At 35.2% G+C, this 24483-nt stretch overlaps 1 protein-coding gene across 6 annotated transcripts in view; it reads left to right on the top strand.

The window, feature by feature from the left end:
* IMMP2L (inner mitochondrial membrane peptidase subunit 2) overlaps window positions 1-24483 on the top strand; it is a 629217-nt gene that overhangs the window by 112745 nt on the left and 491989 nt on the right. Inside the window, exon 5 of one of the 6 annotated variants that reach the window (XM_082400161.1) lies at window positions 582-15196. The exons of the other annotated variants lie outside the window; for them this stretch is intronic. Within the exon in view, the coding sequence (XP_082256287.1) occupies window positions 582-609 (28 nt within the window). The 3' untranslated portion in view covers window positions 610-15196. Of the gene's footprint in view, window positions 1-581; window positions 15197-24483 lie in introns of those variants that run through there. 6 annotated transcript variants of the gene reach the window in all.

Below are 24483 nucleotides of genomic sequence, written 5' to 3'. Positions count from 1 at the left end.
GGGCAAAGTCCTAAACTCTGTAAAGTTTCTTCATGTATGGAATGGGAGTCATGATTGTTGCCATACTTACTTCATAGATTAACTGTGAAAATCAAGCTATTGTGAGAAAGAATCAAGGTTAAGTTTACCAATATTCACGACTACTGCTACATTCCAGGCAGTACTGCAGACCCCAGTAATAAAGGAGACAATTAAAACTTTTGTAACATATTATGAAAGGCCGAAAATTAAGTGAAATTTACCAGGAAATCTGATTGATATCATTGATAAGTATTTAGAATAATAGGTACTTTTTCTAAGTTATAAACCTGACTCTTCAAGACAGGACTTTGTCTCCTTTTATCCTCAAGGAGATTACAACCAGTTGTAGCTGTGTGTTGATGGAGATTGTTAAATAAAGCAGTTTTACAAACTGTTAATACTAGATTGAAGATAGGAAATGAATGTCAACAGTATATCAAAAAGGAGGAGGAAGATTATTTGCTTAGGAAGGATGGGGGTAACTCTTTTTTTTTTTTTTTCATTGTTTTATTTTAAACCATCCCTTTTATGCTGTAACATCTTTCTTGTTCTTCTACTAGAGACCAAAGCACTATTACTACTCTTTGAGTCAGCAGGAGATTGAATAATTGTGCTTCAATCAAGGACCTCATCTTTTATTTTTACCTCTAAAGGATTATTTGGCTTCACTGAGATTTTGGGTCTCAATTTTAAGATTCATACATTGCTGGCAATCTTTATGGACTATACTAGCACTAATATTTAAGCAAATGATGACCATATAGTGTTAGGGTTTCTGATTGTAAGCTATTTGTCATTTATAATCGTGCTAAATATTTCTACATTTATAAGTTTTTTTTCTGGTTTCTGAAATGCACATTTTTGTTCATATTTCAGTATATCTGAAATTAGGACACATCTTTAAATTGATAGCTTCTTAAGTTCCTTGTTGGCTATCTGGTGGTTTTGATGAACTTATCATTGTCTGTGCATGTGTGAATGTGGTTATAGTGTCAATGCTTTAATTGAGTTATGTGTATTTTAGGTACCACCATAATTTCCAAATCCAAGATTTGGCCTTGGAAAGATAAATTGTACATATATAAAGGCATGGAAGCAGAGCAGTGGAATATTTGACAGAGTTTTAAAAAACAAACAAGTATTAAATGATAAGAAAGCGTTGTGTCATAGTTGGTTGCTTTTTTTCTTTCTTGGTGGTACATAATAAAGGTACGTCATATAATGCTGGTGTTTTGGGTTCACTGAAGCATACTATGTTATTTTAGCTTGAGTAATTTAAATGAGATGACTTATGATCTAGAGGAAATTTTAAGAAGGTGTGTTCATGGAAAGTGAATGTCATTTCAGAAGTCATATGTTTACTTACAGACTCTGTTAAAGTTTACTTTTAAAAAGAATCATGAGTCCTATTCAAATATAAAATGAATGTGTCAAAGATTTTGTTTAGCTCATTAATAATGAGGGAACCGGTAAGATAATACAACTCGTTCACAGGAGAATTAAAAGCGCACACATACACAGGCAATCAGGGATGTTGAAATGAATGTACTGCCAAACTCGTCAGTATCCACAGGACAATGATCCTGTGGATCATGATCGTCAATTATTTTTTCTCCCCCACTGGACACAATTTATTTACATTTCTATGGAAAAAAGTCATTTTTATTAATATGTATTTTACAACTTAAAGAGTGGTGAAGTAGCCGAAAGACAGTGAAAGGCTTAAAAGCCCTGCTACAATTGGATAACCTAGATGGGTACATCGATAGGATACCCACTAATACTTTTTTTTTTTCATCTTTTAACCTCTATCACATTTTCTGACAAATCTTAGTGTTTGGAAGGTTTCCCAACAGGCCTTTTACTGACCTTTAACTTCATAGGAAGGATTGCATTCAGACCATGCTAGAAAGATCAGTACCTTACGGCTTCTTCTTCCATCACTCACTACTCCATCTAGCTGTATGGAAACGTTACTAATTTTCTTTTTTTTTTCTTCTTGGCCGCGCTGCATGGCTTGAGGGATCTCAGTTCCCTGACCAGGGATTGAAACTGGGCTACGGCAGTGAAAGCCCAGAATCCTAACTCTAGAATGTTACTAATTTTGAATTTCTCATATCTTTGGGTCAGTAGGTTGAATGTAGCCCAGATTGTATTTTGGGGTAGAGAAAAAATTTTTTTAAAACTTGTAAATTAAGAATTGACACATACTTACTGATCACATACCTGTTAAAGCCCAGCTAATTAAAATCATATTTTGTCCCAAGAATTAATTCTTAATAATGAAACTGTACAAATTAAAAAATTCTAGCAATAGTTTCTAGAAATGTTTCTTAGAAAAGATATAAACAACAGATTCTTAATGAACTTAGCTATATCTGAAAATGAGTGTTGTACATAATACCTTTAATATTTTAGTGAATTGAGAATAAAATGTTTCCCATATTTTATGTGATCTTCTTAAATATGGAAAAATGGAAAATTAAATGTACTTGGAGAGCAGAATGAAAATTATTATAACAAAATATGTATTACTTCAAAATTGAGAGTAAATTAAAGTTTTCTTACTGTTTTTGACTCATTGGTTTTGGAAACAGGTATTTCATTTTCTGGTAGCTATATGACTGAGCATAAATTGTCACTTGAGAATTACTTCAAATCAAAAGTGTTTCAATTTATTGTTATAAAATTGTCTTTGTGTTGAGTATATGAATGCATAAAGTTCTTATTGAGTATCCAGACACATCTATCTGTTAATATATTTATCAATTGGTAATATACATTTTTGAGACATAACACTTCACATTTAAAAGTTTGGCATTTAATTTGGGCTGAACTTCCCAAGCCACAGGGAAGTACTTATTGATTCATTAATTTATTTAGCAAATATTTGAGTGTACTGTATATTAATCACTTACAAATGCATGTTATTTTAGGGAGCTTTTTCTTTCCGTAACTTAAAAGAACAGGAATGATTGGGCTTTACTGTGTGAGAGTGATTTGGGGTTAGCTTGAGACGCTGGTAGGAGGTAGCCAATCAGTTAATACCTGCACTGCTCAAAATCATCCTGTGCACTAGTGGCAGCTCCCCTCCAGTCTTTTTTTCTTGTCCCTCACTGACTCAAGGGCAGAGAGTTGAGTCTATATTAATAGTAAGAGTCATCTTTGTTTCATCATGTCCTGTAGGTAGCATTCACCTCTATATGTACTTTATCAGTTTAAGGCAGGAGTTGACATCAAATAAAGGTACAACTTAATTTGAATACTTTTACAGTAATACATGTCATAACATCTATTTATATATGTTAAATAGATGCACAAATGTGTCTATGAATCTATTACTAATGAAATTTTTTTTTTTGATCTTAAACAGCAGAAATTATTTTCTCACAGTTCTAGAGGCTAGAAGTTGAGATCCAAGTGTTGGCAATGTTGGTTTCTTTTGAGGCCTCTCTCCTTGCCTTGTAGATGGCTGACTTCTCCTTGTGTCTTTACCTGGTGTCTCCTCTGCGCAGAAGAATCCTTCCAAATTTCCTCTTCTTATAAGGAGACCAGTCAAGTTGGATTCGGGTCCACCCTAATGATTTAATCTTATCCTAATTACCTTTCTTGTTTTTGTTTTTGTTTTTGTTTTTTTACTAATGGGCTTTTATGGAGGTCGTTGTGGGACTGTGTTGATCAGGGAAAATTCAGAGGAGTAGATCTATTGTAAAGGTGGGGAGAAGGCATAAAAGAAACAAGCTAAAGGATTAGATGCTTTGAGTTTTTATGGCCATAAAATGAAATCAGCCAAGAACAGAAGTATTGTGCTGATCCGTACAGATATCACTTCCAATTGTTGTAGCAACAGACTGTTACCCATGATAATGACAATAGGGTGAGAAAAGTCGAATGCAAATTAAGTAATCAGAATTGGAGCAGCATGTGGTTTAGTAAGTGCTTCCCCAGATCGGGGATTTGGTACAGATAGAGCCTCAGGCAAAGTAATAGTCCCTTCCTTCATTATTTTTGAGTACCTGCTATGTGTCAGGCACTGCTCTAGGTACTTGGGATAGGTCAGTGAACAAAATGATATGGATCCCTGCCCTGTGAATAATGTAAGAATGTAGTATCTCCTAGAAGTATCTTCCTTCCTCAGACCCGCTGCCCGTTAGTGACTAGAATTGTTTTAAGTCTGTATGGAAAGACACTATTAGTTTTATATTTCCTGTGACCTATATATTTTCTCTTACCGTCTGCTTAAGCCTTCCTTTTAAAAAAGTATTTACTGATTTCTTATGCTACTAGTGATATGTCCAGAGAAAATGTAGGATTTCTTTCTTGATTAAGTAGCATTCAGGCATTTTGTTTTGGCAATACGGTGTTTCAGTCACTAATTAAGCTCTATTAATTTGTGGCCTTTATGCAATTGGTCTGTTTGATAGCATTTCTTCCTTTAATACTAAATCAGTTTGCATTTCCTCCTCCTTTCTTTCCTACTTTGTTTTCTTGTTGCTCCCTTTTCTTCAATTAATTCCGTTTTCCAACCTCTGTTCTTTCAGCACTCCACAAAAAGGATCATCTAATTTGAGCTCTAAAACTTATTTGAAAATGCTCATAATATCTTGAGTGTGCTTGAACTCCTGTCCTCTATTTGTACTTTAAAGTTTCATTATTCTTAGTCTTCAAATTTGTGCTTCTTTTTATTTGCCATGACCTTGTATGGTGTTGCTCCTCTGAAGCCTAAAGTGCTTTAAACTAGTGTGTGTGTGTGTGTGTGTGTGTGTGTGTGTATACATACACGTTTGCCAATGCATTAGCTGAGCTACAATAAAAAAAAATGTGTGTGTGTATTAACAGATATATGAATATGCAGATTATTTTAAAACATAAGAGAAAGGACCTTATAATTAATGGAAAAAAACAAATTCGAGTCAGATAGTAGGGAAACAGAAAATTAAATAACAAACTTAAACTTCTCCCAAGTGATGAGGCAACTGGTTTTTTTTTTTTTTTATAAAAAGGCTGCATTTAAGAATTACTTTCATAGACATTAAGGCTATACCTTTAATATTTACAAAGAAGTAATTTAAAAGGCTATTTAAACATTTTTTTATCTTTCAAAGTTGGATACTGTCAAGATGCACACACAATATTCTTTACACTTAAATTTTCACATCTATAATGCATTTAAAAATTTCCTCCCTTTATAATCAGAAAATCAAATTACTCACCTTCTAACCCCCCCACTTCTTTCCATTGTGCCTGTGTAGAAAAAATTGAAAGTAAGTGTTAGAATGTTTACAGTGATCCACACATTTAAAAATAGAGGGAGAAAAGTAAAAAATAAAAATAGAGGGAAAATGGGTAGTAGCTAACACATTTGAATTAAATATAATATTGGGCTGCCCAAAAGGTTCGTTCGAGTTTTTCCATAAGATGGCTCTAGTAGCACTTAGTTGTCTTTAACTCTTCAAAACAATTTTGTTAGATTCTATTGTGACAACTGTGCATTTAAAAAAAGACTTATCAAAATGGGTGAATTTTTGTGTAGCCATTTAAATATTGAAGATGGAAGGAAAACAACATTTTCGGCATATGCTTTATTATTTCAAGAAAGGTAAATACGCAACCAAAATTCAGAAAAAGATTTGTGCAGTGTATGGAGAAGGTGCTGTGACTGATCGAACATGTCAAAAGTGGTTTGTGAAGTTTCGTGCTAGAGATTTCTCACTGGATCATGCTCCGTGGTCAGGTAGACCAGTTGAAGTTGATAGCGATCAAATCAAGACATTAATGGAGAACAATCTACGTTTACCACGCTGGAGATAGCCGACATACTCAAAGTACCCAAATCAAGCGTTGAAAATAATTTGCACCAGCTTGGTTTTGTGAATCACTTTGATGTTTGCGTTCCACATAAGTTAAGCGAAAAAAAACTTCTTGACCATATTTCCTCATGGGATTCTCTACTGAAACGTAATGAAAACATTCTGGTTTTAAAACAAATTGTGACGGGCGATGAAAAGTGGATACTGTACAACAGTGTGTAATGGAAGAGATCGTGGGACAAGCAAAATGAACCACCACCAACCACACCAGAGGCCGGTCTTCATCCAAAGAAGGTGATGTTGTGTATATGGTGGGATTGGAAGGGAGTCCTCTATTATGAGCTCCTTCTGGAAAACCAAACAATTAATTCCAACAAGTACTGCTCCCAGTTAGACCAACTGAAAGCAACACTTGATGAAAAACGACCAGAATTCATCAACAGAAAACGCATAGTCTTCCATCAGGATAGCGCAAGACCGCGTGTTTCTTTGATGACCAGGCAAAACCTGTTACAGCTTGGCTGGGAAGTTCTGATTCATCTGCCGTATTCACCAGACATTGCACCTTTGGATTTCCATTTATTTCGGTCTTTGCAAAATTCTCTTAATGGAAAAAATTTCAATTCCCCGGAAGACTGTAAAAGGCACCTGGAACAGTTCTTTGCTCAAAAAGGTAAAAAGTTTTGGGAAGATGGAATTCTGAAGTTGCCAAAAAATGGCAGAAGGTAGTGGAACAAAAGGGTGAATACGTTGTTCAATAAAGTTCTTGGTGAAAATGAAAAATGTGTCTTTTATTTTTACTTAAAATCCAAAGGCACTCTTTGGCCAGCCCAATAGCTTTTGAGACCTTAATAATTTCAGCCTTTTCAGTGTTGTGTCAGAACATTTGAAAAAGTAGATTGTGAAGTCCCACCTAGATATTTTGAGAATTCTGTTGTGTGAAGCTTGGACTGGGAAGGAATGTAAAACAGTACACTAAGATGTCCTCATACTGAGAACTGTTCAGAGGAGACTTGATACATGTTTGAGCTCTACGTGCTCAGGTTTCCTGGGAAGTAAGGTTTACCAGGTTTCCTGGGAATTAAGTTCACACCATTAAGCTCTCCATGATTGTGTCCTTTGCGTCCTTTACCAGCCCACTCAGGTTTCCTCCTCTGGTGACCGTGGTCATAATACTGTTTTGAAGGTAGCCTGGTACTTGGATAGATTCACAAAATAGCTTACTCTATTGTATTTGAAAAATGGGCTATGTTATGGGGCATAGGTATAAATAGTTAACAGAGGAAAATTTTTGTTTAATATATTGTGTGGTCTTGTGTGACTCGCACTTTCTAGGTTTCATTTTCTCACTTTTAAAAGGGGATTGAATGAGATAATCTTCAGATCTCCATCTTAAAAAAAAAATCTATGCTATTACATGTATATATTTTCACTAACTGATTTAAAAGTTTTGTTGGATGTTCTGGAAAGAAAAGTGAAGTGAAAAACCCTCAGTACTTCCAAAGCATATGTGTAATTGAGACATTCTAGATGGTTGTGTTCCGCTTTGATGTTCTTGTCAACATAGAGGCTTTTGTTCTGTTGTATTTAAATGGTAATTATAACTAGGACCAAGCCAGCTCAGTTTGGCTTTTCAGTTCAAAGGATTTGCTTGGGTAGCAGAGGTTAATTATATGGGAAAACTTAAGGTTAAAAACACTTTTCCTCCTATGATTTACAAAGGACCTCCTCGCATATAACTTTAGAAAATTTTGTTAGTATTTACATCCAGCATTGCAGTGTTATGTGCTTCATTAGATGCATCCAGTCCTACTTTATTTGTACTAGATTTTTTTGGTTGGTAGCTGGCAATTTTTTGAGGTAGCTACACATACATTGCAAGGAACACCTGGGCCTTCTCCTTAGCACAGGCCACTACTGTAGATTAGAGATGTACCTTGTAGCCATCCTTAATCTGATGGCTGGTTCTGCATACTGCAGAAATTGTGAAAATATCAAGTACATTTTCCTCATCTTATTATTAATTTCCAATATCCTGACCTTATTATGTATTTTCCAATTTCACTTTTTTTGTTTTTCCAATTAGAATGTTCTAATCGGGACCTCAAACAGGGCTTTGTTATTTATGAGATAAAGCCAGACAGACAGGAAGTAGAGTGACTCGAGTATAATGTGTTACCTTAATGTTTGCTTTGTCTACGTGTGGTTCCTGTCCAGGAACTCATGTCCATCCACCTAGATTTAGAGCTAAGACCCTAAGCCTTCTGATGTGATTCTGGTCCAGCATGCTTTCCATGTTTCCCTTCTCCTGCTGTGAATTTGATTCTTGAGTGTGCATTTCTCAAAGTGTGAGCTGACCTGTCCAGTAAAGAAACTTATGAAATTATATGCCACTATTATAAATGTTTGTGAAAAGCTCGAAAAGATCCCTGGGAAGGTATCATTTCTCTAAAGTTCTGTTGCCATTGAAAGGCAAGATTCAGCTGTTGAAGTCTCAATTTAAAAAAAAACTGTTTCATCTGGGTTGAAGTTAAGTTAGATGTGAATCTTTAAATTCTTAATTCTTCTGGGCTATTGTGAAAGGATGATGCTTGTAAGTATGAAATCAGGGATGTTGTGTTAATTGTTTTTTGTTGTTGTTTTTAAGCTGACTTTCAGTGCTTTTGTTATCTACTAGGTAGATTGTATCCTGCTGCTCTTGATTCAGGTCCCATGCCTAGCACCATCTGTGAGTGCCAGAGCTTCCCTAGTCTGTGTATGGGAACTTTGCTTGTTCAAAATGCCTAGTCAGCCTCTTCACGCAGGCCTTGCTGCTTTTGGTGACAGGTGAAAGACTCTGATGAAGTAGACTTTTAAAAAAGAGTAGGTTAATTTGTTTCTGGAGATCAGAAGAAGGGGACCTTTTTGTGTGTGTACTCCAGTTATTAGAGAGACCGTTCTGTGTGCCTGCATGTTATCTTCAGGCACGTTGTGGGAACTCAGGCCATGCTATGAAGAGTTTTCCCTGCACAAAGTACTGAATGCTGACACTTGAGAACTTTTGTGTCCTAACTTCAGTCTCATTAAAAGTAAGTTTTGAGAACATTAAAAGTAAGTTTTTTTGCCCATTTAGGATTTTAATTTCATTTTTAAAAAATGCTTTTTACGTTAAAACAATGCAATTTCTCTTTACCTCTTTAGGGTAGCTAAGAGCTCTCGTTAATGAGAGACCTGAGTTTGAGTCTGTCTTTAAGTTTGCTTGAAATTCTTCGCATGGCTCCCCAGCTTTGAGAAGACTACCTAGTATTGCCGAACCATTTAATTAACCAAGCAGAACACTTTACAGTAGTGGGTCTTAACCTTCTTCTAGGGCATGATACCTTTAAGAAGCTCTTAATTTACTTCAGAGATACATGCATGAGTGGATGTCTGTACACACTCACCCCCCCACCCCATTCATGTGTGTACCCGTATCACCATGCATCCCCATCCTTCATAGTTCCTGGAGATTCATAAATCCTCTCCTGAAGTGCATTGACAACCTCCAGATTAAGGACTTCCACAGGTATTACTTAAGTAAAAGGAAGAAAGAAAGACGGTGTGTGGGTTTTTTTGCCCCCCTTGGATGGAAAGCAGCTTATTTATTCATTTACCTGTCCTTCTTGAGCATCTGTTCATCCATCTACCTATGTATGCACCCACTCATCTATCCATGTCTTATTGGATACTTTCTTTTTGTCAAACACTTTGTGTTTTATTTTTCCGCTTTTCCTTTCTTTTCTTTCCTCTTAAATCAGGAACTAGACTGCTTTCTAAATACTTGTAGAAAATTAAAGAATGATTCATGGCAACTATAAAGCTGTTCAAGTAGAGAATATGTGCATATTTGTTTGTGATTGTATAATACTATACTTTTTAAGCATTTACAGATTTGGGAAGGTTATATAGATAGTCATTTTAGCTGTGGCTTGGTTTATCATCAACTCTTTTTTGTACTTTGGAAAGTATTCCTTTGAACTTTTTGTTCTGCTCTGGTTTTAAAATTAAGCACATTGTCAGTAAAGCAGAATAAGATTTTCTTGGGTAAAAATAAAATCACAAGTCACCTGGCCATTTCTTTAGAAAGGTACTTTATCACAGTATTTTTAAAAAAGTTTTTAATGAAGATTTTACTTTTACCAAAAGTTTCTTTTCTTTTTGAAATGGTAGATTTGTTTAGTTCACATATGAATCATTTTGTAAAGATTTTTTTAGGATTGTAGGGATTCACCTAAGTATTTTTAGACATGCAAATTTTTTATATTAAATTGTTTTCCTCCTAGTCCTTACTACTTTAAAAAATTACTGCTGAAACCTTTATTTGTTTTAACATTTTCAGTATTCACTTTTCTTCTGCCTTATGTCTTTCTCATTTAGATGAGAAATCTATTTTTTATGTAGACAAAGAAGGCAAACTGACTTATTTGCTAAATAAGGTCCTAATTGCCCTATCATTTTCATTAAGATTGAAATACAAGATCAGGGAACAAAAAGAGAATCACTCTCAGCGTATTGCAAATGAAAAAAAGCAATGTGTTCACATGTGTACAATCTGCTGACGGGTCTTAGCCGATGAGGAGTTTAGCCTGAGTGCGGTTGCTCACAGCCTACACTTGTATCAAGAGCATATCATGAAATATGAAAAAGTGCAAATCAGTACTAATAGCATTCAGGTTTTAAATGAGTATAATTAACATGCCAGCAAAAAAGATTCATACCTATATCTTAAATTAAACATGTTTCTTGAGAAGAATATGTCAGTGTTATGGACTTGCCTAATAGAACTAAGCCTTAGGCTCTGTCTTTGCTCTTAGGGCATTAAGGAAGATTTAACTGTTTTGAAATCTTTATATATATTGAACTAGATTAACAATTGTAAATATGAAAAATACTTTTTTCCCTAGTGGAAATAAAGCATGGAGATTAATAAGCTGATCAATAGTAAAGATCATTTTCTATCTCCAAGTGATAATGTAGTTTTCTATTAAATAGTAACAGTCATTATTATATGTACTAATGGACAAAATCAGCCTTTCTATTTCATTTTTTTTTGTCCTAGAAATTTCTTTTCCCTAGAATTTATGAATATTTTGCATCTCCTTTAATAATGCAGTGTTCAATCTTAAGAACTCTCCTAATATTATCTTTCCGACCTGACTTTTTCCTTAAGAACAAAAACCATCTCATTCAGCCTGGGGATCATTTGACAGTACCTATAGAAAATGGTTTGAAACAAATTACAAAGCATCTTGAGTCTGAACTTCTGGCCCAACTCAGTCACTCAGAATTTTTTTAGAGGATTATTTGAGGTGAAGGTCCAGTGATATTTCTATTCTCAGCCACTAACGGATAAATGATAAAAGAATTTTAAGGTCTTTGCTAGTGAACTCTGTAAAGAGTGCCAGTCTTGGGTGAGCAGTGAAGTAAGGAGTTTGGATCTGAAAGGGTGCAAATGAAAAACCGTCATGACATTGAAGTGATCAGTAATGCAACGAGACTAAGAGCTGGGACTTTGTAACTAAACTGAAATGATAAAATGAATTCTGACTCACCTGAGCTTATGGCCCAGATTAAAAAAACATGTCTGTGCAGTTGCGTGAATATGCATGTGGATAAACATTTTTATTATTAATTACTATTATTTATTGAACAGTAAGCCCTAACTGCTTTTATTTTTAAATGAACTCTCATTTAACCCTCATATTAAGCATGTGAGTATTTAGTGATACCTACGTTTTGTAGATAAGGTACATTGAAGTAAACCCACATGTGCTAGAATTTTGCTGGAGTTGGTTAGAGAGGCAAACTGCTTATTAAAGGAAATGGGACCATCCACATGCCTTAAAAAGGAAGATACAAAATATTTAAAATATCTAAGTAGATTATAGACAATTTAGACAGTACTTTGGATATTTGTCCTTTGCGCATTTTATAGTGGGCTAAGTTGCTATGTGAGACACTTGAATTTTTATTTGCTGTCTGGTCTAGGAAACCTTTCTAATCCCAGGGTATTCACTCTTGGGATTTTAACACTTTAGAGCAGTGTTTCATGTAGTGAGTTCCAGGTAAAATTTGTTATGGAAAAAAAATCCCAAAGAAGTAATAAAATCAGCTGTGGTCATACTTTCAATTACTTAAAATACTTGCAGCTTGGTTTGAATGATAAACAAGAGACACCTAGATTATATTGGTAACTGAAAACATTGCAGAATCTTTCAAAAGCAGTATATTAGATAGTAAAAGGAGGATCTAATATATATACATTTATTTTAAATATCTTGATATATTCGAGAAGCAACTACCATAAATATGTTGATTTTTGCTGTAAAATAAATTTTTTGTATTATATGCTTATGTACACAATTTTCTATAGTCAAGAATGAACTTCCGCCATCTGGAAAAATTTCACTTATCCTTCATGGTCCAGAAGATGCCCTTTCAGATACATTTAATTAATTTAAAAAGATTTTTAGCCAGTTTTAACTGTTTGGATCAATTTATATAAATACCTGAAATGTTCAAGCAAACAAGAAACTAAGATCATAGTTCAGAGTCTTTGGGAACATATGCTGATTCCTCTTTCTTTACTGGATAAATTTTAAAGTAAAAGGATTATGAATAATGATCTTCTAAATTTTAAAACATTTTATTATGGAAATTTTCAAACATAGAGAAGTTGGAAAAGTTTTACAGTGAATACCAGTTTACCTACCACTTATTTTTGTGAACATTTTTCAATTATGTATCTGTTCATCTGTTCATCTCTCTATTCATCCGTCAGTCAATCTTATGGTGCATTTCAAAGTACATTGCAGGCATTTCCTCCTAAATACTTCAGCATGCATATCATCTAGAATTCAGTAATAGTCTCCATTATTTTTTCTTCTTGAGGTAAATTGAAATACAGTGGACATACAAATATCTTAAGTGAACATTTGCTGAGTTTCGACAGATATGTATACCTGTTAACCCAAACCTCTATCAAGATAATGTTACCATCTCCCCCAGAAAGTTCCCTCTTGTCCATTACCACTCAGCCTTTACCCTCACATGCCATAGGCAACAATGTGATGTTTTTCCTCTCCTGATTAGTTTTGCCAAAACATGAAATCTTTACGGAATCAAAGTATATAAATGTTTAACTGAAAAACATAGGAAGGTGACAAATTATTGTGTGAAATGATCTTAAGAATGACAACTGGGAAACCTGAGAGGGCAGTTGATGAAGGAAAGCTAGAAGGACTTCACGAAATGACTAATGACACGAGTTTAGGGCAATGCCAGAAGTACACACAACTAGTGGCCATTGAGCCTTGTAATTCCTTATAATGGCATCAGACCATATAAACCTGAAAGTCCCTTGACAGAGACCTTTGCCTGTTAGTCAGCAAAAGTGACATAATTCTATGACCCAAATAGCACATATTTTTACAAAGGTTATAAAGTTGAAATATGGCAGTTGTTTCAAGTGTTTTGCTTTTGTAATAGCGTTGGTTAATATTTGGCTTTTAAAATGATCTATTATAAAATAGGGAAAATATAAAGTTTTAGTTGTACAATGGAGAAAAATATTTTGGAATATATAAAGTCACTTTGTATTAAGAGTTTCTGCATTTAAAATATAATTTTAATAGTGTAGTTATACATCATACACAAGTTACACAGGTGTAATGGATCCAAGGCATTAATCAGGTACTTTGTATCTATCACTAATATATTTAAATTCTGAACTCCAAGCAATAGAGAAAGAAATCACCAATAAAATCTGAAAAATAGCACGGCCTAGTCTGGGAACCGATTCTCAGTTTATCATTACTTCTGGTCCCTAGCCTCTCTGACTTTTTGCATAAAGGCTGAATATATATTAGCTGATGGTTTGTTAGAAAATGATGGTTTGTAAATTCTAACAAACCCCACACACCTCCCACCCGCCCACCTTCCCTCTCTTCCTTTGTTTCCTTAATTCTCTCCTTCTCTTTCTCCTTCCTTCCCTGCTAATTAAAAAGGTATTTATTGTATACCGACTGTGTAACACCGTGTAAGATGCTGGAGGTACTGTGATGAGTGGAAAGTATCTTAATGTAAATCAGATTCTACAGATGGTACTTAGATTTGTAAATATTAAATTTTAATGAATCAGAACTCCCTTTAAAAATAATCATGCATCTTAGAATTTGTCAGTAGGTTTTGTATAATACAGGACATGATGGTATACATGATAAAGATAGATTCTTCGAAGTTGATTGAATATTTGTACTGTTGACATAATTCTTTTCTTTTCACAACCGGAACCCTGGACTTGTTATTGACACCTGCCCTGTGCCATCAACTCTTTATGCTCAGTGCAGTCATCAGTACATTTAGCTATCTTTTACTTTAAAAAAGATTCACTTGTGCCTTTACTTGTGCGAATAGTTTTTTATATGTTTCAAAAGAACTATTCTTGGTCACAGTTAGGAATTTCTTACGTGATCTCTCAATTTGCATAGTGTTAGAGAACAAAGTTCATGGAGCCAGGAGTCAGGAAACTGATCTTCTCCATCTTATTAGCTATGACTTGAGACAACTTAAGTGCTTAGTTGCTATTATTAATAATGAAGTACTTTCCAATTCAGGCTGAATCTCAGAAAAGAAAAAAAAAATGTGTATATAAAAATATAAGTATAATTACTTTAGCATGATTAAAACTTTTTTTATTGTGGTAAAATATACATAAAATGAATTATGTTAACCATTTTCAGTGCTATTAAACATATTCTCCTTGTTACACAAATGTCACCCCCATCCATCTCCAGAATTTTTCATCCTTCCAAACTGAAAGTCTGTACCCATTAAACAGTAACTCAGTGACTTCTCATTCCTCCCTCCCTGCAGCTTCTGGAAACCACTATTCCATCTTTTGTCTTTAGGAGTATAGAACAAATGTTTTGATTAAGAGTGCTAAGTTTTCTCTTTCCATTCCTCGTAGTTAAGAAGTGTTTTTCTTTTTAGTAACTGTATCTATCAGGGTTAACTGCTAGAATACCTACATTCCAAGTCTAAATTCAGTTCTTTAATTTTTTAACATAACCTATAATTTTTATTTTACAGCTGTGGGAGGCATAACAAAAACACTTTGAAATAAGTGTGCCTAGGCAATTGTATAAATGCAATCTATTTAAAACTTAAGCCATTTATATGATATTAGGCATTTCATTTGATTTCCACCTGTGGTATGGCTTTGAGAAGTTTGCTTTACAATTTATTTGATATAATTTCAGGCTGAGAATATCTTTGCAATACAATAATTAGAAATTAGGTTATTTGAAGTATGGCTTAATGAAGTGTAAAGGGTATGAAATGAAACATAAATAAAATGTAACCTAGGGAATATTTGTATGAAAGGTATTTAGCTATTGGGCATTTTTATATTTATACTGTAAGTGCATTTTCATAATACATAAAGGTAGTTTTACTAATGTTGGTATCATTTAGAACATTTTGTCAGGGTAATTAGATGATTGAAATTTTTGTTTTTTATTTTCTTAAATGAATTGGTATTTTCAGGCCAGCATTTGGTTCAATATATTGTGTACTAAAAGAAAAGTCTTAGTCATTTGAATACTCGTAACTGTAATTATATTAAGAATTTCACTGGTATTAGCAGTACAAAGCTCAAAGGCACTCATGGTAACCTAATTACCAAGAATGACATTTGTTTAGTGCTAGTGAGATGTGAGTTTTTTTTGGTTGGTTTTTTTTTTTGGAACTGAAGGTTGAAGAGATATCAGGTAAGGTCCAGAGTGGGGGGAACATATGTGTTTCAAATTAACCTTTTTAAATCCTGGGATTCAATGACAGTGATGTAACTGGGTTATAAAATGTAACGCGTGGAATGAAGAAACAAAAATGTAGAGATTGCTAATTGGTAAATATTATTTTGATCAAGACATAATTTCCTAGCATCAGGGGCATTAAGGTTTTGTTGGGGACCTGAAATTTAGACTTTTTATGAGGGTGAGTCCTCTTCAAGAAAAAAAATACAAAATTACGAAATGATGTACAGAAGTTAAAACTTAGAATGAAAAAAGAACAGATGACAGATTTTTAAAAAGGTGGCCAATGACATATATTTAGAAAAGTGAACATTTTAGAACTAATAACACTTGTAAAATACTTTTTAAAAATTTACATCTGTAGGATGTATAGTCTTTGATTGCCTCTCCCTGTGACAAGGCTATTACAATATGATTACCTGGAAAGAGATTAGAAAGATAAGTTAGTCTTTCCTGTAGCCTGGCTAACAAAATTTTTTTTTATTACTGATAGTTGAAGTGTATAAAACATGCAGCTTCACTCAAAGACATACTCAGCTGCTTGTAGAACTGCTACAGGTTTGTGCTCTACAAAGAGAGTTTGAGAAGTTCTATTTCATAGGAGTCCCATAAAAAGAAAAAAGAACTGTATGATGCATTTATAATTATATAAGCCTTATCAACTAAACTCCAATAAGAGAGAACTTCTGATTTGACTAGGCACTGACTAAAAACTGAATTATCTGCTTATACTATTTCATATATCATGAATGGAAGAATTTACCATAGACTAGCTTCTAGCTGTGTACATTTCAGACTTTTTCTCCTCCACTTATCACATACCTGTAGTTCTATTTTCCATGGGACACGTATATGTCTCCATAGACCTCAGGCTCTGTACTTCCATTTCATGACTCCAGGTGAATTGGTGCAGTGGGTAAAAAGGTGTGCTCCTTGAAGCCATTCCTACAGTGGAACAGATGGCAGTAATTAATTACACATGGAAATAAGTGAGAACCACATACATATATTTCACTAAACCCAAATTGAATGTACCACCAATTCTCCTTCCTCTTTGCTGGACCCCCAAGGTGCCTACTGTGACTCATACCATTTGACACAAGAGAAAAGAACCCTGAAGCCTAAGCTTCATGCAGCAAATTCATGGTAAATCCACCTCTGTGGATTCTGTAGTGCTATTTCTACAGTGATGGAAATCTGCTGTCCAATATGGTAGCCACTAGACACATGTGGCTATTGCACACTTGAAATGTGATTCGTGACACTGAGGAAATGAATCTTTAATTTTTTTTTTTTTAATTTTCTGAAGCCTTCCCTTGTGGCTTCTACTATTTTTTTGAATTTTTGAATTTTATTTATTTATTTTTATACAGCAGGTTATCTATTTCATACATATTAGTGTATATATGTCAATCCAAATATCCCAATTCATCCCCCTGTGCCCCACCCCCAATTTCCCCCTTGGTGTCCATACGTTTGTTCTCTACATTTATGTCTCTATTTCTGCCTTGCAAACTGGTTCATCTGTACCATTTTTCTAGATTCCACGAATATGCATTAATATACGATATTTGTTTTTCTCTTTCTGACTTACTTCACTCTGTATGACAGACTCTAGGTCCATCCACGTCTCTACAAATGACCCAATTTCATTCCTTTTTATGGCTGAGTAATATTCCATTGTATATATGTACCACATCTTCTTTATCCAATTGTCTGTCAATGGGCATTTAGGTTGCTTCCATGACTTGGCTATTGTAAATAGTGCTGCAATGAACATTGGGGTGCATATGTCTTTTTGAATTATGGTTTTCTCTGGGTATATGCCCAGGAGGGGGATTGCTGGGTCATATGGTAATTCATTTTTAGTTTTTTAAGGAACCTCCATACTGTTCTCCATAGTGGCTGTATTAATTTACATTCCCACCAACAGTGCAAGAGGGTTCCCTTTTCTCCACACGCCCCCAGCATTTGTTGTTTGTAGATTTTCTGATGATGGCCATTCTGACTGGTGTGAGGTGATGATACCTCGTTGTAGTTTTGACTTGCATTTCTCTAATAATTAGTGATGTTCAGCAGCTTTTCATGTGCTTCTTGGCCATCTGTATGTCTTCTTTGGAGAAATGTCTATTTAGGTCTTCTGCCCATTTTTGGATTGGGTTGTTTGTTTTTTTAATATTGAGCTGCATGAGCTGTTTATATATTTGGGAGATTAATCCTTTGTCCGTTGTTTTGTTTGCAAATATTTCCTCCCATTCTGAGGCTTGTCTTTTCGTTTTGTTTATGGTTTCCTTTGCTGTGCAAAAGCTTTGAAGTTTCATTAGGTCCCATTTGTTTATTTTTGTTTTTATTCCCATTACTCTAGGAGGTGGATCAGAAAAGATCTTGCTGTGATTTATGTCAAAGAGTGTTCTTCCTATGTTTTCCTCTAAGAGTTTTATAGTGTCCGGTCTTACATTTAGGTCTTGAATCCATTTTGAGTTTATTTTTGTGTATGGTGTTAGGGAGTGTTCTAATTTCATTCTTTTACATGTAGCTATCCAGTTTTCCCAGCACCACTTATTGAAGAGACTGTCTTTTCTCCATTGTATATCCTTGCCTCCTTTGTCATAGAGTAGTTGACCATAGGTGTGTGGGTTTATCTCTGGGCTTTCTATCTTGTTCCATTGATCTATGTTTCTATTTTTGTCCCAGTACCATATTGTCTTGATGACTGTAGCTTTGTAGTATGGTCTGAAGTCAGGGAGTCTCATTCCTCCTGCTCCATTTTTTTCCCTCAAGACTGCTTTGGCTATTCAGGGTCTTTTGTGTCTCCACACAAATTTTAAGATTTTTTGTTCTAGTTCTGTAAAAAATGCCATTGGTAATTTGATAGGGATTGCATTGAATCTGTAGATTGCTTTGCGTAGTATAGTCATTCTCACAATATTGTTTCTTCCAATCCAAGAACATGATATATCTCTCCATCTGTTGGTATCATCTTTAATTTCTTTCATCAGTGTCTTATAGTTTTCTGCATACAGGTCTTTTGTCTCCCTAGGTAGGTTTATTCCTAGGTATTTTATTCTTTTTGTTGCAATGGTAAATGGGAGTGTTTCCTTCATTTCTCTTTCAGATTTTTCGTCATTAGTGTATAGGAATGCAGGAGATTTCTGTGCATTAATTTTGTATCCTGCAAGTTTACCAAATTCATTGATTAGCTCTAGTAGTTTTCTGGTGGCATCTTTAGGATTCTCTATGTATAGTATGATGTCATCTGCAAACAGTGACAGTTTTACTTCTTCTTTTCCAAGTTATATTCCTTTTATTTCTTTTTCTCCTCTGATTGCTGTGGCTCGGACTTCCAAAACTATTTTGAATAACAGTGGTGAGAGTGGACATCCTTGTCTTGTTCCTGATCTTAGAGGAAATGCTTTCAGTGTTTCACCATTGAGAATGATGTTTGCTGTGGGTTTGTTGTATATGGCCTTTATTATGTTGAGATAGGTTCCCTCTATGCCCACTTTCTGGAGAGTTTTTATGATAAATGGGTGTTGAATTTTGTCAGAAGCTTTTTCTGCATCTATTGAGATGATCATATGGTTCTTATTCTTCAGTTTGCTAATATGGTGTATCACATTGATTGATTTGCATATATTGAAGAATCTTTTTCCATCCCCTCACTTTCAGTCTGTATGTGTCCCTAGGTCTGAAGTCCGTCTCTTGTAGATAGGATATATATGGGTCTTGTTTTTGTATCCATTCAGCAAGCCTGCGTCTTTTGGTTCGAGCATTTATCCATTCATGTTTAAGGTAATTATCGATATGTATGTTCCTATTACCATTTTCTTAATTCATATGGGTTTGTTTTTGTAGGTGTTTTTCTTCTCTTGTGTTTCCCATATAGAGAAGTTCCTTTAGCATTTGTTGTAGAGCTGGTTTGGTGGTGCTGAATTCTCTTAGCTTTTGCTTCTCTGTAAAGCTTTTGATTTTCTGTTGAATCTGAATGAGATCCTTGCTGGGTAGAGTAATCTTGGTTGTAGGTTCTTCCCTTTCATCACTTTAAATGTATTGTGCCACTCCCTTCTGGCTTGTAGAATTTCTGCTGAGAAGTCAGCTGTTAACCTTATGGGAGTTCCTTGTATGTTATTAGTCGTTTTTCCCTTGTTGCTTTCAATAATTTGTCTTTAATTTTTGTCAATTTGATTACCATGTTTCTTGACGTGTTTCTCCTTGGATTTATCCTGTATGGAACTCTCTGTGCTTCCTGGAGTTGGGTCGCTATTTCCTTCCCCTTGTTAGGGAAGTTTTTGACTATAATCTCTTCAAATATTTTCTTGGGTCTTTTCTCTCTTTTCTTTCTGGGACCCCTATAATGTGAATGTTGTTGCATTTAATGTTGTCCCAGAGGTCTCTTAGGCTGTCTTCATTTCTTTTCATTCTTTTTTCTTTATTCTGTTCTGCAGCAGTGAATTCCACCATTCTGTCTTCCAGGTCACTTATCCGTTCCTCTCCCTCAGTTATTCTGCTATTGATTCCTTCTAATGTAGTGTTCTTTTCAGTTATTATTATTGTTCATCTCTTTTTGTTTTTTCTTTAATTCTTCTAGGTCTTTGTTCAACATTTCTTGCATCTTCTCGATCTTTGCTTCCATTCTTTTTCCGAGGTCCTGGATCATCTTCACTATCATTATTCTGAATTCTTTTTCTGGAAGGTTGCCTATCTCCACTTCATTTAGTTGTTTTTCTGGGGTTTTATCTTGTTCCTTCATCTTGTACATAATCCTCTGACTGTTCATTTTGTCTCTCCTTCTGTGAATGTGGTTTTTCCCACAGGCTGTAGGATTGTAGTTCTTCTTTCTTCTGCTGTCTGCCCTCTGGTGGATGAGGCTATCTAAGAGGCTTGTGCAAGCTTTCTGATGGGAGGGAGTGGTGGTGGGTAGAGCTGGGTGTTGCTCTGGGGGGCAGAGCTCAGTAAAACTTTAAGCTGCTTGTCTGCTGATAGGTGGGGCTGGGTTCACTCCCTGTTGGTTGTCTGGCCTGAGGTGACCCACCACTGGAGCCTACCCCACTGTTTTCTGGGACTAGTGGCAGACTCTGGGAGGGCTCACGCCAAGGAATACTTCCCAGAACTTCTGCTGCCAGTGTCCTTGTCCCCACGGTGAGCCACAGCCACCCCCCCACCTCTGCAGGAGATCCTCCAACACTAGCAGCTAGGTCTGGTTCAGTCTCCTATGGGGTCACTGCTCCTTCCCCTGGGTTCTGATGTGCACACTACTTTTTGTGTGCCCTCCAAGAGTGGAGTTTCTGTTTCCCCCAGTCCTGTCAAAGTCCTGCAATCAAATCCCACTAACCTTCCAAGTCTGATTCTCTGGGAATTCCTCCTCCCATTGCCGGACCACCAGGTTGGGAAGCCTGATGTGGGGCTCAGAACCTTCACTCCAGTGGGTGGACTTCTGTGGTATAAGTGTTCTCCAATTTGTGAGTCACCCACCCAGCAGTTATGGGATTTGATTTTATTGTGATTGTGCCCCTCCTACCATCTCATTGTGGCTTCCCTTTTGTCTTTGGATGTGGGGTATCTTTTTTGGTGAGTTCCAGTGTCTTCCTGTCAATGATTGTTCAGCAGTTATTTGTGGTTCCGGTGTTCTTGCAAGAGGAAGTGAGTGCACGTCCTTCTACTCTGCCATCTTGAACCAATTCTGCATCTTTAATTTTATGTAATTTTAATTACTTTAAAGTTAAAGAGATATTTGTGATTAATGGCTACTGTATTGGACAGTATAGGTCTAGCATCTTCTTCTTTATTATTTTATATAAAATTAGTGCTTATGTAATTCCGTTAAAGATACTATGTATTATGTCATATTCTGCTTTACTTAGTTTATTTAGGTATAAAACTCCATTGTAACCTCAATTCTTTATTACATATGATATTGCCTACTGAGCAAAGCAGGCAATTCTCAGAACTATAGAGAAGATTTATATTTGAAGATCTATTTAAATTAAACTGAAAAACAACTTTAAAGTGTTTTTTATGGTGGGGATATTTTGAGTCTTGCTGGAAAATTATCTTGAACCAGTCATTTTAAAAAATTATGTGGTAAAATGTGTGTTTTCAAAGCAGGGGTTAAAACCTTTTGTATGAAGCATTGTCTTTTATTTTTCTCTTTGGAAATCTAATGGAGCATTTCCAAAGACAAAGGGAAAGTGGAATGTTTGGTTGACATGCTTAATATTACATTTGACTGATGAGTTTGCTAATCCAGGTGCTCCAAACCAGATTCCGAGATTTGGGCTAGATCTTGTCTTGCTGTGACTTGGCATTTGACAGTAATTCATGGATATTTAAATTGGTAGAAAAAAGAGAAAGCATGAATATTGTTCAGTAGAATTATGTGAACTACCTCTATGGTGTGTCATTACCTATAATTTTCTGAGATTTTGCAAATTTTATTCATTATATGCCTAGCACAGGATGGAGCATTTTTGTAATTGTTGCTGCAGTGTATAGGTGACCTTTCAAAATTTGTGTATAAAGTTTCAATGTGTACTGAAGTGGGATATTTAATGATTTTCTGTTCATGTGCTAGTGATTTTTATTCGAACAGCTGAGGGTTGATAGAAATTGGGATTAGATATTTTCTGTACATTTATATCTAATAATTGTAATATTTAGATTTACTAGATTGACTTTTTTTAGTTGAGGTAAAATTCACATAATATAAAGTTAACTATTTTAAAGTATATCATTCATTGGCATTCACAATGTTGTGTCACCTCTGTTAAGTTCCAAATCATTTTCATCATCACCAAAGGAGTCTCCCATATCCAGAATGGATATAACCATTACAAATATTTCATATAAATGAAATAATACAACACATGGACCTTTGTTTCTTGGCTTTTCTCACATTTTAGCATAATGTTTTCAAGGCTTATCCGTATTGTAGCATGTGTTAGTATTTTATTTCTTTTTAAGGTTGAATAATATTCTATTGTATAGATAATACCACATTTTGTTTTTCCATTCATTCATTCGAGTAACTTGAAATAAATTAAAATAAATTTCAAATTGAAGTATAGTTGATTAACAGTGATGTGTAGAATAACTTTTAAATACAATTGAAACTGAGTCCTTCAGTAATTTTTCTTAATCAGTTCTAAACCTTGATTGACCATAAAAATTCTTGTTTATAGTTAGTTATTCAGTACTCTTCAGGTTCAAATGAAATATGACCAGTATTTCAATTTTTACCCTCAGTCCCATTCCCATTCATTAATTTTTTACACACTGTTTTGTGGTAAACATCTTATATAAACCTCCCTTAAAATTATTTTTTAATGTTAATAAGATAGTCTAATACAGATGCTCTGAATTTAGTCTGATGAATCATAGAATGATAAAGCTGGAAGAAAGATAAAACTTGAACAGGGCTTCCCTGGTGGCACAGTGGTTGAGAATCTGCCTGCCAATGCAGGGGACACAGGCTCGAGCCCTGGTCTGGGAAGATCCCACATGCCGCGGAGCAACTAGGCTCGTGAGCCACAATTATTGAGCCTGCGCGTCTGGAGCCTGTGCTCTGCAACAAGAGAGGCCGCGATAATGAGAGGCCCGTGCACTGCGATGAAGAGTGGCCCCCACCTGCCGCAACTAGAGAAAGCCCTTACACAGAAACGAAGACCCAACACAGGCATAATTAATTAATTAATTAATTAATTAATTAATTAAAAAAAAAAGAGTGGATCTTTAGAGGGAGTGCTTTGAGGTCCACTGGAGATGGAGAAGCGGCAAAGTCTTCCCCCAAGCCAGTCTTTAAAAAAAAAAAACAAAAAAAAAAAACTTGATCTGTGAGACTGATAATCTTTTAAACTAATTTGATAAGAAAGTAAACAGTAAAATCAAACATCCTTCTTATCCACCAATCATAAAAGGAAAGTCATAAAAATCTCCAGATATTAAATTTTTAATATTCTCTTTCATATCAGTGAATATAGACTTTTAAAAAAAAATGGTGAGCTTCACCAGAATTTTAAATTCTGTGATATAAGGTGTGTTGCATCATCTTGTGAGGGCTCATTGTTTTTTTTGTTTTTTTGTTTTTTTAACATCTTTTTTGGAGTATAATTGCTTTACAATGGTGTGTTAGTTTCTGCTTTATAGCAAAGTGAATTAGTTATACATATACATATGTTCCCATATCTCTTCCCTCTTGCGTCTCCCTCCCTCCCACCCTCCCTGTCCCACCCCTCTAGGTGGCCACAAAGCACCGAGCTGATCTCCCTGTGCTATGCGGCTGCTTCTCACTAGCTATCTATTTTACATTTGGTAGTGTATATATGTCCATGCCACTCTCTCACCCTGTCACATCTTACCCGTCCCACTCCCCATATCCTCAAGTCCATTCTCTAGTAGGTCTGTGTCTTTATTCCCATCTTGCCACTAGGTTCTTCATGACCTTTTTTTTTTTTTTTCCCTTAGATTCCATGTATATGTGTTAGCATACGGTATTTGTTTTTCTCTTTCTGACTTACTTCACTCTGTATGACAGACTCTACGTCCATCCACCTCACTACAAATACCTCCATTTCGTTTCTTTTTATGGCTGAGTAATATTCCATTGTATATATGTGCCACATCTTCTTTATCCATTCATCCGATGATGGACACTTAGGTTGCTTCTTGTGAGGGCTCATTGTTTTTAATCTTCTGTTCCACTATGCTGGGCCTCACTTTTCTGTTCTAGAGATTGGTACATAGAAAGACATGAACATTGACTTTGCTTATGGTAAATTTCTATTCAGAAATCCAGGACTCATGACAGGTTTTATTTGCGGAGT

The sequence above is a fragment of the Balaenoptera borealis genome, assembly GCF_965194805.1.
Source record: "Balaenoptera borealis genome assembly, chromosome: 7".
NCBI classification, from domain to species: Eukaryota; Metazoa; Chordata; class Mammalia; order Artiodactyla; family Balaenopteridae; genus Balaenoptera; species Balaenoptera borealis.
Note: the sequence above shows the minus strand (reverse complement) of the source record. Positions and strands in the feature narration are given on the sequence as shown.